Raw genomic sequence first — 18,279 nt, forward strand, 5'->3', positions numbered from 1 at the left:
CTAGGGCGTCTGGCCTCACGTATAACATCTAGAATCGGTTTGCTGAGGATGGCAGATTGATCAGGGGTTAGGGAATAAGCCAAGCTGCCAAACTGATCGTCTGCAATTGGGGATGAATGAATTCCCCTTCTCTCTGGGTCAGGAGGTTTGGAATGTGAGGAAGATGCCATGGTGGCAGTGGGGACAGGCTGCGGAGCAAGGGGTACCAGTGCTGGTAAGGCCAGTCTGGCACTATAAGAATTGTCTTTGGCTTTTCCTCCTTTATTGTGAGCAGTACCCTGGGGATGAGAGTTAGTGGAGGAAAGGCATAGACTGGATAGATTGACCCAGGGGAAAGACAGAGCATCCACCTTCCAAGCCATGTAGTGATGCTCCCTGGAGCAGAATTTGCTGAGCGGATGGTTGGTGTGGGAGGCAAAGAGGACGACCTTTGGGGTGCCCCATTTCTGAGTTATTAGGGTGAAGGTTCTTCTGTTGAGCTGCCACTCGTGTGGGTCCAGAAGATTTCTGCTTAATTGGTCTGCCAGAGAGTTGAGAGAACCTGGTAGGAATTGTGCTAACAGGTGTAGCTGCATGGCAGAGGCTGTGTGACAAAGGGTCATGTCCAGCCTGCATAGAGGGTAGGAGTGAATTACTCCCTGCTTGTTGATGTACCACATCACAGTGGTGTTGTCCGTTTTGATCAGGAGAGCCCCTGGGGAGAGAAGGGGCTTGAAAGCTATCAAGGCATGCTGGACAGCCATCATTTCTTTTTGGTTGAGGTGCAGAGGGATTTTTCTGTGGGCTCCATTGGCCCTGTATGCACCTGCTGTCCAGGTGTGCACCCCAGGCATAGTCTGATCACCTGTGGTGAGGGTCCGGGAGGCAGGGGGGGGGGGGTGGTGGTAAGAAAAATATTCCCTTGTTGTGGGAGCATGCTGTTGCACACCAAAGAAAATTTTTTCTGAAGCAAGGGATTATAGGTAGTCGCCAGGTCTTAAGAGTGTTGACACCAAAGGCTTTTTAGGTACCACTGAAGTTTCCTCATATGCAGTCTGGCATATGAAATGAGTAGTATGCAAGATGCCATGAACCCTAGAAGTTGCAGGACCTTCCGTGCAGATAATTGGGGTCTGGTGGCTAATTGAGAGAAGTAGTTAGTCAGGAAAATTTGCTTTTCTGGTGAATGCCATCTAGGATGCTGTGTCCAGGCTTGCTCCCAGGAATATAATCCTTTGGGTGGCACCTGTTTGGATTTCTTTTCATTGATTGTGTACCCTAGGGAGGTTAGTAGGGACTTTACAAAGGCCAGGTGCTTGACCAGCTTTTCCTGGCTGTCTGCCTGAATTAAGCAGTTGTCTAAGTATGGGTAAATCTGGATATTCCTTTGTCTGCAAAAGGCAATTGCCGGAGCCAAAGATTTTTTGAAAACTCTAAGTGAAGGTGGGCTGAGGGAGGGGGTGGAGGAGGTGAGTCATTGTGAGTTCTTACCATAAGGGGGTGGCTTAGAACTCCCTGGTTTTGAAGTGGAGGTAGTCCACTGCTTAGATCTCTGTATTCCCTGTAGCTGCTGTCTGGGGATGGGGGTCTGAATCCCCGGGGTCTGGGCTGGACTGGCTTAGTGGGAGCAAGAAAGGACCAGTGCTTGGTGGGACAATGCCTGCTGAACCTGGGTGGCTGGACCTGTAAGAAATCCTTAACTGTCTGCATAGATTTTGCTTTTTCTTCCATCTTTTTAAGACCTCTTCTGCCTTAGTGCCAAATAAGTTGTCTTTGTGCAAGGGGGCATCCAACAATTTAGGTCTGGCAAGGGCTGTTCCTTAAGCCATGCATGCCTTCTAATGACAGATCCCGTGACTGTTGCCCTGCAAGAAGCTTCTAGGGCATCACAACCACAGTGCAAGGTGCTTTTAGTTACTTGACTTGCAGAATGCATTAACTCTTGTGACTCTTTAGATTCTGCACAAGCAGGAAAGGAAGATATTTTTTGTTTGAGGAGTTCCAGTTATGTTGCTGACATTTTAGCATATGGAACTGATAATTTAGTGCCCTGATAGCAACAGTAGCTGAGGTGTATACTTTTTTACCCCATCTGTCTAGTGCTCGGGAATCCCTATTTGAGGGGTTGGGATTCATTGCAGAGGTTGCTTTAATCCCTTTAGGCTCCTGAGAAATTACCTCAGGGTCAGCAGTAGGATTTTTAAAAATAAATTTGTGAGAGTCAGGGACTCTATAGAACCTGTCTGGTTTTCTGGGTGCAGGAGGGAGGGTGTTAGGAGTCAAGCTGGATTCCAGGAAAACATCTTCCACAACATCTAGGACTGGGGGATGTCCAAGGGTCTGTGCTGTGGAAGATCTAAGAATTCCCTGAGTCTCTTTTTAGACTGAGGGTAGTCTTCACTCTCCCATTGGAAATGTTCCCTTAAGGTATGAAGGGTTTCCCCAAAGGAAAAATCCTCTGGGGGAGAGGCTGAAGGGCTGTAATCCTCTGCATTAGAATCCTCATAAGTAGAGAGGGGTTGCATGTCTTCATATTCAGATGTATCAGAGTCATCTGACTCTTGTTCAGGCAAAACTACAGGGGATAGATCTCTTTTCCTTTTGGAGGGGTAGCTTGGCTTCCTCTGATCAGCATGATAAGGTCTTCTGCCATTTTAATCATATGAGACTTAGGCATGGAAGCAGGTGCCTGAGATTGGGTTGTCTGCTTCTTTGGTGTGGTTCATACCCTGGGCCTAAGAAACTCGTTAATTTTCGAAAGAACAGTAGTCGTGAAATAAAGACGTCAGTTTGTGTTAAGAAGGACTTCCTTGGAAGCCGGTGTCTGCTCAGCGGCTCCGGACCCATCCAAGGTAGAGATGACCGCAGGATCCTTAGTCAAAGAAGAGTTTTGCAGCATACCCTACTTTGAAAGGGTCTTAGTAGCAGCCTGCAAATCCTCAGAAGCGGGCATCAGGGGCTGCAAAAGCACCTCACTGAGGACCGGAGAACTGACGACTAGCTTAACGGGAGTGTCGTCAGTAGGTTTGGACCTGTGCAGTCTGTCTCTGTCTTTATCTTTACATTTTACTCCGAACATGTGCTGTTGGATGGCTTACCGAAGCCATATCAGAGTTCGAGGACTGTAAGCGAAAATATCTAGCTACAATAAGGGCCCAACGACGGATAGTTCTGGCGTTGAACAAAGCACAGAAGCAACAATGGGGGACGTCATTGTCTGGACCTAAACAAGTTTCGCAGTAAGAATGAAAGTCTTGGTGTGGTATTTGCTTTCCACAGGCGAGACAATTGTTAACTTTTTCTGACATCGGTTAGTGCAATAAAAAAGGATCCCCATCGGGGTACTCAGCTTTAGAAGACTTTAGCTTCAATTCAGTAGATGAAACTCAGGTAGCGGCTGACCGGTACTAGTGCGAACTGCTTTTGCTTCGGGCTCCACAGCAAGAAAGCCTGATGTAATCGTGTCGGCTGCCTTACTTTATACTACCGACGACCTGACGTCAGTCCTGAAGCTACAGCAACAGACGCAGAAATACTAAGCCTCTGGTATTTGGGCCGGCCAAAGGCTAGCCTGGCAGGGATAACCCAAATGTGATGACTGCTACAGTGAAACATGAAGAACATCTAGAAAATGTAAAACACAGTTGTTTTACGAAAAAAAACAATGTAGACCACCACTGTTCAACGATAATTACTGATTTAATAATAAAACACATACAGGCAATATTAAACACAGATAAGCGCTTTCAAGCTCTGCCCTTCTTCAGATAAAAAATAACAATTATGACTACATTTAAATACTTAAGTTAAAATCAGTTTAACCAATCAAAATTTATATTGCACCCTCCTTTCTCTGAGGGTAGGTTTCATGGGAACAAAATCATTTAGCCCTGGTGTCCTATGAGCTAACAACTCAATTATCCACCTTACTTCTTCTCTTTCAGTAGCATCAGCTAGGGTACCTCTTCTTATACCGGGAAAGACATTACTAATTGCTCTGAATTTGAACTGATGGTCATTATATATCTCAATATGTTTATAAAGTGCATTGTGCGTATTCTTATTTCGTATTCATGAAAGATGTTGCAAAATCCTAACCTTAAACATATTATTTGTTTTTCCCACGTAAAACGCTGTGCATTGCTGACACACTGCTAAATAAACTATGTTCTCAGTCCTACAATTGGCTCTTGCGGTAAAATAAAATAATTTTCCTGTTGTCGGATGTCTAAAAACAGTCTCTTTGTTAATGTGGCTGCATGCTTTACATGACCCACACACTTTCGTACCTATTTGATGAAAAATCCTTTTCTTCTGACTATTCTTTTCCTGTGTTAAAATATCTTTTAAATTTTTATTTCTTCTAAATCCAAAACTGGGTTCTATCCCTACTATTTCTTTAATTTTATCATCAGATAGCAGTATATGCCAATTTTTCTTCACAATATTACAAACCCCATGTATATTATTACTATAGGTAAATGTCATTCTAATGGGTGCACTTTTTTGACAATGTACATCATCTAGTGAGTTTAACCTAGATGTAGGTGTTGAACTTCTATGGGCATTACCTTGACATAATTCTTTAGCTAACAACTTCTCATTATAACCTCTATCTTTAAAAATATGTTCCATGTTCACCAATTGTTCTTTAAAATCACTATCTTTTGTACATAGCCTTGAGGTTCTACTTATCTGACCTCTTACTATGTTCTTATACGTATGCCTAGGATGCATACTATCATAAGCGAGTAAATTATTTCTCCAACATTCTTTTCGGAACAGAGAAGTAATAAAACCAGAATATTCCTGTTTGATTCTTACATGGTTCCCTAGTCGGCCTGAGTTCCAAAGTCTTGGTCCGGCGTCAGTTGCTGTAGCCTCCTCCCTGACGTCAGTGCGGCAGGGGTATAAAAAGATGCAGTTGACGCCATTTTCTTCAGTTTTTCTTGCCCCAGATGTCAAGTGCCCCCAAATAGGTAGGCAATTTATATTGCTAATAAAATATACATAATAAAAGCAAACAACAACTTTCAGTTACCAGCAAATACTCCCCATAGGTAGTAAAGGGTAGAACACATGGGTACGTACCAGCAAGTAAGAGGGGAAGGAGGGAGGGTAACCTGGACTGCAGCAGTGTATACACTCGAACATCTACATTTATGGTAGGTACAAAACTGTACTATGTTCATCGTGTTACACTGTTGCAGTCATTACACTTGGGTAGAATCCCAAAGCTGAGGTAGGGTGGCTGGTTCTATAAGGCATTAGGGGTGGCTATTAGGCCCTGCAGCACTGCAGTGGCAAAGCCAGCTCTGGATTTAGAGTAAAGAGGCAGATGGTAATGCTTGGGTATGCACAGAACTCCATGTTGCTGCTTCCAAAATATCCTTGGTAGGTACTCCTCTGAGGTAGGCAGTTGAAGTGGCTGTTGCCCTAGTGGAGTGAGATCTAATGCTGCTAGGTACAGGTTTCCCATGGTGTGTATAGCAAAAACATACACAATGTCCTACCCATTTTGAAATAGTCTGTTTAGAAATGGCTTTTTCCTGTGCTCCCGCAGAATATGCTACCAATAATTGCTCAGATTTTCTGAAAGCTTTGGTTTTGTCCAAGTAGAAGCGTAACTGCCTATGAATGTCCAAAGAATGCAGTAGTCTCACCCCTTTATTCTGTGGTTTTGGATAAAAAGTTGGCAAGTGAATAGTTTGGTTTAGAACCACACTTGATACCACCTTTGGCATAAACGTAGGGTTAGTTCTTAAAGACACCCTGTCCTGGTGGAAAATGATGAAAGGTTCCACTGCCATTAGTGCCTGTAATTCTGAAACTCTTCGTGTTGATGCTATTGCCAGGAGCAGAGCAGTTTTCCAAGAGATATATTTTAATTCTGCTGTGCTAGCTGGCTCAAAAGGAGGTAAAGTTAATTTTTCCAAAACAAAGTTGAGGTCCCAAGTTGGAGTAGGTGCTCTACGGGGCGGTCTTATGTTTTTAGCCCCTCTGAGGTACTCTTTTAGCAAAGGATTAGAGAAAATTGGTGGATCCGTGCTGTAATGAGCAGAAATGGCAGAGCCGTGGATCTTGATGGATGAAAATTGAGAGGCCTTTGTCCAGCATCTCAGTTAAATACTGTAGTATCTGAGGAATGTTTGGGACAAGAGGGTCAAGGTTGTGAGCCTGGTTCCAGGCACAGAATCTCTTCCATATATCCGAATAGGCTTTCCTGGTACTAGGCCTTCTGGCCTCCAGAATGACATCCATAACAGCTTTGGGGAGAGGCATTGCTTGCTTTACTAAGGAATCTTCCATGCAGCTAGGTTTAAGGTCTTTAGCTGGCTGTGGAGTATCTGATTGTTGTGCTGAGTCAGCAGATGTGGGATTTGAGGTAAAATCCAGGTTGGTCCTTGTGCAAAATTCTTTAAGCTTGGGTACCAGTGTTGTCGTGGCCAATCTGGTGCAATCAGGATCATCTTTGGCTCTTCCTGTCTGGCTTTTATGAGTACCTTTGGAAGGAGAGGTAGTGGTGGGAAAGCGTATACTTGTAGGTTTTTCCAGCTGAATGAGAGGGCATTCACTTTCCATGCTTGTGGATGGTAACTCCTTGTGCAGAATTTGTGTAGATGGTAGTTCATTGGGGATGCAAACAGATCTATGTCCAGGCTCCACCATTTCTGTGTTATCATTCTGAATATTTGTGGATTCAATTCCCATTCGTGGGGATCCATGATATTTCTGCTTAAGTTGTCTGCCAGTGTGTTTTTCTCTCCTGGCAGGAATTGTGCTTGCAGACTAACTTGATAGTTTAGAGCTGTGTTCCACAAGGTCATGGCTTGTCTGCAGAGGGGGTAGGAGTGAGTGCCCCCTTGCTTGTTTATGTACCACATAACTGTGGTGTTGTCTGTCTTTAGTAGTAGTTATCCTGGATGCAGCAGGTTCTTGAAAGCTATAAGGGCATTTTGTACAGCTAGCATCTCTTTTTAATTGATGTGAAGATGCCTTTGTTCTGCGGGCCACTTGCTCTGAATACATTTTCCTGATTAGGTCTTCGGCCATTTTGAGCATTTGTTTCTTAGGCATAGAGGCCTGTCCTGGAGAATGCTGTATTTGTTTCTTTGTTTTTAAAGGAGCTTTAGACTTAGCAGAGGGTTTAATGCTTAACTGAGTAGGTCTGAAGACACCCTCAAACTGCGGGTTGCTCAGCTACTCCGGATCCCCCTGTAGGGTTAGTCTCGGTAGGCTGAAAAACTTGTACGTCCGAAGGCCCAGCCATCTCCACGTGGGAGTCGGAGGTGGCCGGTGGTTCTGCAGAAGCGATCGGCAGGGGCTGCAAAGGCGCCTCGCTGAAAACCAGAGAACCGGCGACTGGCCTAGAAGAGGCTTTGTCGTCAGTTTTGGGCCTCGGATGCCTGTCCTTATCTTTGCGCTTTTTATGTATACCGGTCGTCGGAAGTTCCGACGGCATTGTGTAACTGAATTTTCTGCCAAAATAATGTCGGACAAAATCAAACAAACGTTTAATAGTGCGCTTGTTAAACCTAGCACAAAACCGACAACCAGTGACGCTGTGGTCTGGGCCTAAGCATGGGATACAATAGGAATGGAAATCCTTATGAGGTATTTGCTTCCCACAAGAAATACAATTATTAACTTTTACTGACATCGGTCTGAGGCAAAGAAAAAGTTTCCCCAACGGGGTTCTTAGCTTCGTAGAAGATTTCGGTTCTGGATTCGGAATGAAAATCTCAGGAGTCGGCCGACCGGCACTTGCGAACTGCTTTTGCTTCGGGCACCGTGCGGCAAGAAAGACTGAAGAAAATGGCGTCGGCTGCATCTTTTATACCCCTGCCGCACTGACGTCAGGGAGGAGGCGACAGCAACCGACGTCGGACCAAGACTTTGGAACTCAGGCCGACTGGGGAACCGCCTGATGGTAGGATAACCCAAGTGTAATGACTGCAGCAGTGTAACACGATGAACATCAAAGCAAATAAAATTAGGCATTGTAATTGAAAACATGAACTCCAACATGTAAGAGTCACTGTAATTTACTTATTTAAAAATACATACACTCTGGAATAAGAACATTTGTCTACAACACTAAAATAGGGTTAGAGTTTCATTTAAGAGCTGAAAGGAGCACATTGTACACAGAATAATTTTAAGTATGGTGAAAAAAATGCTTTCCAGTTTGGTTTACCTTTATTGAAAGGAATTCTGTGACCAGAGGAAGAAAAATCATCTCTTCACTGTCCCACACTTGCTTTCCATTTATTTCAATTCGTCCTCTCAGTTTCCACCGCTGGCGGCCATATTTCATAAAGATCTGGAAAACATAAAACTGGTTTTAACTCCCATATTTATTCTTCCCACATCTACTCAAAATACAAAATGCTGAGAGTATACATGCCAGTAAATGCAAACATGATGATAAATAAAAAGCATGAAGGCAAAAGTGTAGGCACGTTCTATAAAACTTTCAGGCATGTGCAAAGCAATTTATCGGATAACCAGGTAATTGTGCTGGCCCAAAAACCCTTTTAAACAATGACTCAGACCAAAGCTAATCATGCACAACAGAAAAAAAAAATTCATAAGTAAATACTAAGCAATCAGTCTGGAGACCATTACAAGTCCAGCCAAGAACCCATATTCAGAAGTCCTTCCTTTCTCAAATGAGGGTTGTAAAACAAGACAGACTGGTGGAGAATTAAAGGCAGCTTATCCATTTATATAGGTTTACCTTAAATGTGGCAAAGTAGTACTCAGTTTCACATTTAGCATTAGTAGAGGTATCTTGGGATATTAATCGTTCATACCAATGTGTCTAATTTAGCTCATGGCAAATGCTTAGTTCCTTTAACTGGGCATTTCATGAACCATTTATTCGGCAAAATAAAATAAAGTTAAAGAATGTCAGATTTTCTATGGCTCAAAAAGATAAAACACATATCTTCACCGAAGAGTCTACAAGAGAAAGTACAGATACAGGGCTACCAGTCTGCCAGGAAAAAAAATTTTAAGGCCACCTCCCACTGACTGGTTTCTTAGAGTGATATGTTTAAACAAATACATGCCAAAAAGTACATTACATTCAACACCGTTTGATTAAGGTTAATGACAATTTCTTTGGATAGTATAGTTGTGCAAGCAAATTCACCATATCAGTAGATGTTTGAAAAGATCACCGTTATAAATAGCCTAAGTTGTACAGGTTTATGCCCTGCCAAGCATATGATCAATGGCTTGTATTCGCTGCTTCTGGGAACTTTCCAGGTGCCCTACCACTGACAAGTTTGAGAAGAACTGCATTAAGATAGAAGTTTGGGATGCTAAGGCCTCTAGAGAAGGGAGACTAAAGCCCTGAAAAAGGGGGAAAATGTTCGAGAGAGAGAGAGAGAGAAAAAAAATTACCACACTGTGACCAAAAGTACAGTTGTGCAAGAACTTACCATAAAAGTAGACACCCTACTGATTAGTGTTTCAGTATTCCAAACTGTTGGATTATCTCACTAAATAACCTGGATGTCTGAGAAGAGAAAACTTTTTGTTTGCCTTTTTCTTCTTTGGAGTGAGGTCTGCTTCAACAAGATGCAGTTATTCTGACCTCTGACGCTCCCAGATTAATGACCTTGGTACTTCTTCCCTTACTAATATCTACGGAACACCCTTGGGTCCTTTCAAAATAATAAGATGAGGTTCCTCCATCTCACCAGCATCGGTAAGATCAATCACATTGAATGTACATGAATCAAGGTGCCACACCGGTGGGGTCATGGTAGTAAGAGTCTGAGAACAGTCAAATTATACCGCGAGTTCCAAAACTTCAGAGTATGTCCAAGTCTTACTGGGCCCGTCAAAGGATCAGGACTACACCTCATGAACATCTTCAGGATAGGCATGATGTCGAGAATGGAAGGATCATCTGCCATTTTAGCTTAGGTGAGACGCTTATGGCGCTTACACTCCAAATAACTGTTCAGGAAGGAAAGACACATATGTAGGGCTTTTGGTATGAAAGACTTGCAGATACTGCAGTTTTTATAATTGTGCTCTGCATCTAGACAAAAAAAGACACTGGGAGTGGAGATCCTTGTAAGGAAGCAGTCTACCACATTTGCACGTTCCCCTCTTAACTGATATCCAATAGAAATGAAATTATTAAAACACATCGACAGGTGCAACACACCTGCATTCAGGCTGGTGGGCAAGATAGTCTGAGTTTTTTTTCCCCAAACATCTTTATTAAATTTACACACGACAAAGGCAATCTTACATTTATATAAATGAAAAACATACAAAATATTACTTTAGTTACAAACAGTTTACACTACAGACACCATTGAAACAACTGTAGTTGTAAACATTATACAAAATTTATAAACCATCCAGTCATTGTCAGTTAAGCATTGTATAGCTCATTCAAATCCTGCCTCTTAAACCTTGTTCTTGCTCTGCATATATTGTTCCCACAATTCCCATTTTTTTCCTATGTAGTTTGCTCCTTCCCTTTTCTAAAGATCCTAGTTCCAGTTGTTTTATCTCTGTTACTATACTCACTAGTTCTAGTAAAGTTGCTCTAGACTTGGGTATCCATTTTCTAGTAACTGCTTTTCTAGCAGCCACCATAATTAGGCTCAGCAAGGCTTTACTATGTGTAGGCAATTCTGATTCTGTAGCATGACTCAAAAAAAAATCATCTCCCCAGTGGATCTAATCTGCTCACCCAGAATCTCCGACATAGTGTTCGCAGGGAATCCCAAAAGTCCACCAGCTCATCACACTTCCCAAAAAACATGTTCCAAGCTACCTCTTTCCTGCCCATCATACCTCTAACATTTGCTATCCACCTGAGGAAAAATTCTTTGGTGTCTACTTAAGAGTATAAAAATACCTATGTAAACACTTCCAGGCAAAGATCCTACATCTTCTAGACTTTGTTGCATATTTGGGAGATGTACATATATCTCCCCATTTTCTCTTTGTGAATTGCTTATCCAATCTCTCTTCCCAATCCTTTCTAAGCTTCTCTGATTCTTATAATTATCACAAAATATTTATATGCTTTACTAATTATTCGTTTTTTAACAGCAGCTTCTGTTCTAGACTCTATTAAAAACTCTACAAGTATTTTTATATGCTTTACTAATTATTCCTTTTTTAACAGAAACTTCTGTTCTAGACTCTATTAAAAACTTTACCAGTGCTGGTCTTTCATTTAGGAGCCCCCTATTTCTCTCTCTTTGTCTATAATCTGATATCAATCCTTGATAGGGAACGCAATCGCTAACCTGCAGTCCAAATAAATTCTTGGCCTCTTCCCATTCTATTACCTTTCCATACAGTCTGAGGTTTTCACGCCCATACGTCCGCTAATGTACCATTATGCCCATGGACTGTGATCATACGTCAGAAGTATGGCACACGGAAGGTTTTGATTTTGCACTCCAGCCAGACATACAATTTGACTAGTGAGATTTCCCAAGAGTTTGGGATAATGCAACAGTGATCTAAGGATGGAAATATAAAAGATACAATGTAAAAAGTGGACAGAATGTGGTTGTATCTACTGCAACATTAATCTAGTTGATCATCTACTGTTATTGTAAGTTTGCTTACACAACTGTACCACATTCTTCATTAGATCACCCTTACAGTAGTCTATGCTGCAATGGTAGACATAGTAAACAGGGTAAGCAGAGAAAACCTGAGATTTTCTGCTGTACCACAAACTGGAAGAGACAGAGTGCATTAACTTTATGAAAGTCTACTTTGGGTTCTTTGAATTTTATGAAAGTACAAATAAGCAACTGGACTGGTGTTCCACAGCAGGATTTATTAAATCAGAGGACAGAGTACGTGCCCCATATCTTGACATATGAAAGCAGCCAAGATCTATACTAATAAAGATGAAATTATACAAGCATAAAGAGTTGCACGTGACAAAATGATGGTCGTAGGGAAAAATATTACAAATTGGGAAAAACAGAGTGTTTATGGAAAATGATTATTCACTCTATAGCAGGCAGAAGAAAAGAAAGTGTATCCAAGAAATCAGGGAATGTCGAAAGATAGGTGTGACATTAAAGATGCTGTATCCGGCTTTCTTCAAAGTATTTTTCCTGAAGGATCAAAGACAGTTTTGGATGCACAATTAGATAAGGAATTAATAAAAAAATTAGCCAACAAGCAGAAGGGGAATTTGCTTCTCATTTTTGACAATAACAAAGCTTAGATGCTTTGCCAGTGAAATATTTTCTATTGTTCCTAAGGAAATGCTTGAAAGACAGGAAAACACTCAGGAACTGACTAGCAGAATCAAGAGCACCTTGGACTTGAACCAGAATGTGGTGTCGAGAGATGGAGAGGGTCAACAAGAACATTGTGAAATTAGTGAATAAATGGGAGAATATAAAGCACCCTCCAAATAGGAATGGACATGTGAAATGTCATTTTTCCAAAAACTGTCTGAAGAAAGTATGGCTTTTTGTTGTCTATGTTAAACTACTTGGTGGACCGTAAAGTATACATATCCTTCTTTGTGTCACTAATATTTAAAACGACGCTGAAGGGATTGAAGTAATTTTAAGTAAAACATTTTTGTTCTCACTAAAATAAAAAATTCACGATATAAATACCATGTAATATTGTAAAGCAGTCTTGCATATTGTGATCAGAGGTATTTTAAATGTGTCTTGGGGTTGTCTTACCAGTGACTGCTGCATATTTTAACAGATATTAATGCAAGAAAATACTTTTTTCTTAGTTGTAAGGTAAAGTACACTTATATAAGTTGCACCTACCCATAACTGTAAATGTTTGAATTCTTCACTGCTACAGTAGCCAATGGGTTGCAACTGTAAATGTTTGAATTCTTCACTGCTACAGTAGCCAATGGGTTGTAACTGTAAATGTTTGAATTCTTCACTGCTACAGTAGCCAATGGGTTGTATCCTGCCATGGATACAGCAACCAGCCAGTTTCCAAAAGCTTTCATCCCACTCACATTGTCACGATGGCTGCTTACAGGCTAAGCCCTTTTTAGAAGGAGCTATACAAATAGCCAGAGTGACTGAAAACCTTCAGGACTTTCTTGCTCCCTAATTAAAAAAATAAGGAACTCATCCTGAACTAAACCAAGATATAATAAACAGAATCTAATTATATATCCCACTGAAACTATAGACAAAAGAAGGGGGTGGTGTTTGGGTGTAGCTAATCACAGCAGCTACTTGTGGCAGGGCACTTACTCAGGATTCAGGTCCCTTAGCCCAGCTGTACAGTAAAACCACCTACTCCCTCCACCAAGACCCATCCATCATCATACCTAGATTCATATAGACCCGTTTTAATTTTAAACAATGATTATAAAGTAAATTAATACCCAAAGGCTGAAGGTAACCAAAAATGATAAATAATCCACAACGCATATAAAATCCAGCACTTTAATGAGAAATTGTGAGCGCTTTCTTAGTGCTCAACATTGCTTCATCAGACAGTTAAAAATCAATTAACATCTACTTAAATACATTAGTGCAAGTTTAAAACAACCACTGAAATACAAGGAAATCCATCAGCCCTCCTACTATGCATTTATAATCACTTTATATATATATATATATATATATATATATATATATATATATATATATATATATATATATATATATATATATATATATATATATATATATATATATATATATATATATATATATATATATATATATATATATATATATATATATATATATATATATATATATATATATATATACATATATATATATATATATATATATATATATATATATATATATATATCTATCTATATATATATATATGTATATATATATACATACATATGTATATATATACATACAAAATGTATAGAATATATAATGCAATAAACAACAAATGATAAGTGTATGCTATTCATAATAATATTTAATTTACTTTAATTTCTTAGATTTTAAAACTGGTTTATGGGGAACGGAGTCATTTTGACCCAGCCTCCTATGAGCTCCTAACCTCAAGATCCACAAATTCTGTTTGATTGACATGGTCCCAAAATCTACTGTTCATAGCCTAGACATGCAACACCTGAAACAAAAATGTATGTTGTCCATTTGTCGACATGGTATGTTTTGCCGAGTCTATATTAGATTATCGAAAGTTTTATTCAGCGAATGCTCACATGAGCGAAAACGCTAGACATCGAACTTCTTATGGGGGGGGTGCCCCCCACTAACTATATATTCCAACTCAGAGACTGCACTACAGTGAGGAAAGGGCAAATATCCTACACCTCACTGTACCACAACCCCACAAACACCCTTTCAATTTCCACCGTTTGCACTCATGTGAGCGTTCGCTGAATAAAACTTTAGATAATCTAATACAGACCCGTTTTGCCAAGGCACTATAATCCAAACCTCTCTTTGTACAATATAAGTGATCCCTAATTCGTTCTCTAAGGTGATGGTTCGTCTTGCCTACATAAGAATTAAAACAGATCCTACAGTGTGTCACATAGACCACATTTAAAGTGTTACAATCTGCCTTGGCTTTAAGCTCCCACAGGTGCCCAGTCCCTGGGTGTTTAAAAAACCTTGATTCATCTATGTATGTGCAATATGCACAATTACCACATTTACATGTACCATACATGTTATTTTCTTCTGTCCTTCCTGTTCTAGGATAGCACAACTGTTGTTTCAAATTCTTCTTGTTTTTATATATGAACCGGGGTCGTGTACCCACTTACTCTAGTAGTTTTGTCATCCACTAAGAGAATGTGTCAATTTTCCTGTATGATCTTTTTAAATCTGTCAACCTTTAATGCGTAAGGCAGGACCATAGAAGTCTGGAAAGAGTCTTTATACCTACTCTCTTTATATTGCACTGCTGCATTTTCAGAGTAATAAGGCTTGGCCTTCCCTCTCCTCTCATTCAGTAACCTTTAAATAAGCCATATAAACTTCTTTTGCATTATAATCCCTAGTCAGGAAACCATCCTTCAAATTACCTAGTTCTTTTAAATATTCTTCTTCCTGACAACACAGGCATGACACCCGCATTGCTTGCCCTCTAACTATATTAGGGAAAATGTGCTGTGTGTGCATACTGTCTTGATGGAGAAATGCTGGACAATAACATTTAGCCTGGTGCACCATCCCTTACCAGTTTTAAAAACGGTAACATCTAGAAAATCTACACTTTGTTTGGAGTGGTTCATGGTAAACCACAAAAAATGACTTGTATTATTCAAACACTGATGGAATAATCTCAAACTATCCTCATCCCCCTTCCAACCAACATAAAGGTCGTCTACAAACCGTATGTAAAAGACGACATGGGGATCAGCTATCAGATGTCGCTGTTCCCAGTCCACCATGACTAGATTAGCATACGTGTTGGCACAACTAGTGCCCATGGCAACCCCCGATACCTGCCAATAACAATCATCATTGTACATAAACAAATTATGCTCCAAAGCAATTTCCAATAGCATACATAAAAAGTCTGTACGCTGTGTGGACAGTTTACCATGTCTCAATAAAACAGATCTCACCATATTTATGCCCTGTTCATTCAGTATAAAGACTCTTTCCAGACTTCTATGGTCCTGCCTTATGCAGTAAAGGTTGACAGATTTAAAAAGACCTTACAGGAAAATTGGCACATTCTCTTAGTGGATGACAAAACTACTAGAGTAGGGGGGGTACACGTCCCCATTTCATATATAAAAACTAGAAGAATTTGAAACAACAGTTGTGCTATCCTAGAACCGGAGAAAATAACATGTATGGTACACATAAATGTGGTAATTGTGCATATTGCACATACACAGATGAATCAAGTTTTTTTAAACACCCAGGGACTGGGCACCTGTGGGAGCTTAAAGCCAAGGCAGATTGTAACATTTTAATATGGTCTATGTGACACACTGTAGGATTTGTTTTCATTTTTATGTATGCAAGACGAACCGTCACCTTATAGAACGAATTAGGATTACTTATATTGTACAAAGAGAGGTTTGGATTATAGCGCCTTGGCAAAACATACCCTGACGACAAATGAACATACATTTTTGTTTCAGGTGTTACATGTCCAGGCTATGAATAATAGATTGGGGGACCATGTCAAACAGAACGTGTGGAGCTTCAGTGGATCCTGAGCTCATAGGGGGCTGGGTCTAAATGACTCCGTTCCTCCTAAACCAGTTTTAAAATCTAAGAAATTAAGTAAATTAAATATTACTATGAATAGCATACACTAGCATTTGTTGTTTATTGCATTATATATTCTATATATTTTATACATTTTTTATATATACGAGTGATTATAAATGTATAGTAGGAGGGCTGATGGAACTTGTATTTCTTTGGTTGTTATAAACTTGTACTAGTGTATTTAAGTAGATGTTAATTGATTTTTAACTGTCTGATGAAGCAATGTTGAGCACTGCGAAAGCACTCACAATCTCATTAAAGTATTGGATTTTATATGCATTGTGGATTATTTATCATTTTTGGTTCCCTTCAGCCTTTGGGTATTTATTTTCATTGAATTGTTATTTGCCTCGCATTTTGGGTCTGTTTGGAATGATTACAAAGTGTTTATGTTGATATTAGCTAAAAGAATGGCAAAGATACTGCCAAAATTGATAGATATGGATTAATGTGGGTTTTTTTTTTGGGGAGGACAGGCAGACATTTGACATTAGAACAAAAGAAAAAACGTAAAATCAACACAGAACAAAAACATGTAAACAGCTTCAGGAAGGACTCAGCCACCGGAATATTATATATACCAAGTTTATTCTAATACAACATTAAAAGTTAGCGCTTTCGTCTATCTGAAATTAATGGACTTCTTCAGACAAATTCAATTTAACAACAACACTTCAAATAACCTACTCAGGTTAAACTACTTCTGTCAGACCCAAGACAACCACCCACCCACCCACCCACGCACGAGCGAGCGGACACACACACACACACACACACACACATTTTTAAAGGGAAATTTCAGTTCTAAGCCGTAACTTGAAGGCTGTCAGGTAATGCTTCACAATTTCAATTATTACGAATCATGTTAAAGAAAACATTAATAAAAAGAAATAAAATGAAATAAAATGTACATGCTACATCAACCAACGATAGGGAACCAAGTCCATATGCATACCATAAATGCTATTTTTAAATAAAGTAATTTAAAATAATCGTTATTTTATAAAAAAACATTAATTCTATGACTCTCTTGAAATCAAATAGTCCTTTCACAATCTAATAGCCTTTAAAAAGTTTTAGACAGTTTCAGATCAACAAACACATAAAATAAGGCCAAACAGAAAGCTCAGAGACACTCCAAGGCTGTGGATGTAAATAAAGTTCTCAGATGAAAACAATTCCAAGTAGTAAACTCCAATAAATCCAACGGACGAAGTTTGAAATGAAGAAAGATTTATTGTGCAGAGTTAGGTTAGCGCTTTCACCCTGTTGGGCTTCCTCAGACCTTTAATACATACAAAAAAGGGGACACAGAATGTATAGCCACCTAAATATGACATCACTTCCTACAATTAATCTATTTAAAAACTAAAGAGAAAAAAAAAGTCATCTCATAAACATGCCTAAAAAATGGAAATAAAAACATACATAAATGCATTCATAAATATAAAATGTAAACATAAGTAAAAATACATACTTGAATTCGACTTAACAAAAAATAATGCAGTTTTTGAAAAATATTTAAATTTATAAAATATTTAAATATGTTCAAGTTTTATGCAATTTAAAATGTATAAAAGAACATATCTAAGTTCAACATAAAATCTCATCAGAAAGGGACATTAGTTATATCAATATAAATTGTGTCATCTGACAGTCAGTCTCCTATTTTTCAAAGCTGGCTTCATGGAGACTATCATTAAGACCTCGGTTCTGGTCTGCCCTTAGCCTGATGATCCAATCAACTTCTATTCTCTCTGTGTAATTTCTAATGTCTCCACCTCTGGTATTGGGTATGATCACTTGTAGGACCTGGAATTTGAAACTATGCTGGTCATTAGTGTGTGTGACATGCTTCGAGAGTGCATTGTTAGGAGATTGTATACGTATATTTTACAGGTGTTCCGTAACCCTGTCCCTTAGGCGTCTATCAGTTTTTCCTACATAAAACGCAATGCAGGCTATAGCACTTAGCCAGATAAACCACATGTTGTGTATTACAAGTAGCAGTTACTCTAAAATCAAACCGTTGTAAGGTGATGGGATGTGTAAAATGAGATGCTACACA

At 39.5% G+C, this 18,279-nt stretch overlaps 1 protein-coding gene across 11 annotated transcripts in view; it reads right to left on the reverse strand.

The window, feature by feature from the left end:
- Window positions 1-18,279, reverse strand: part of RIPOR1 (RHO family interacting cell polarization regulator 1) — a 2,621,322-nt gene that overhangs the window by 822,159 nt on the left and 1,780,884 nt on the right. For all 11 annotated transcript variants that reach the window (XM_044058659.1, XM_044058658.1, XM_044058663.1 and 8 more), the window contains one exon: window positions 8,177-8,302. In XM_044058659.1, coding sequence (XP_043914594.1) covers window positions 8,177-8,302 — 126 coding nt within the window. The remainder of the gene's footprint in view (window positions 1-8,176; window positions 8,303-18,279) is intronic.

Source organism: Protopterus annectens, chromosome 16.part0, assembly GCF_019279795.1.
Source record: "Protopterus annectens isolate FY-2018-M chromosome 16.part0, PAN1.0, whole genome shotgun sequence".
In the NCBI taxonomy this organism is placed as follows: Eukaryota; Metazoa; Chordata; order Ceratodontiformes; family Protopteridae; genus Protopterus; species Protopterus annectens.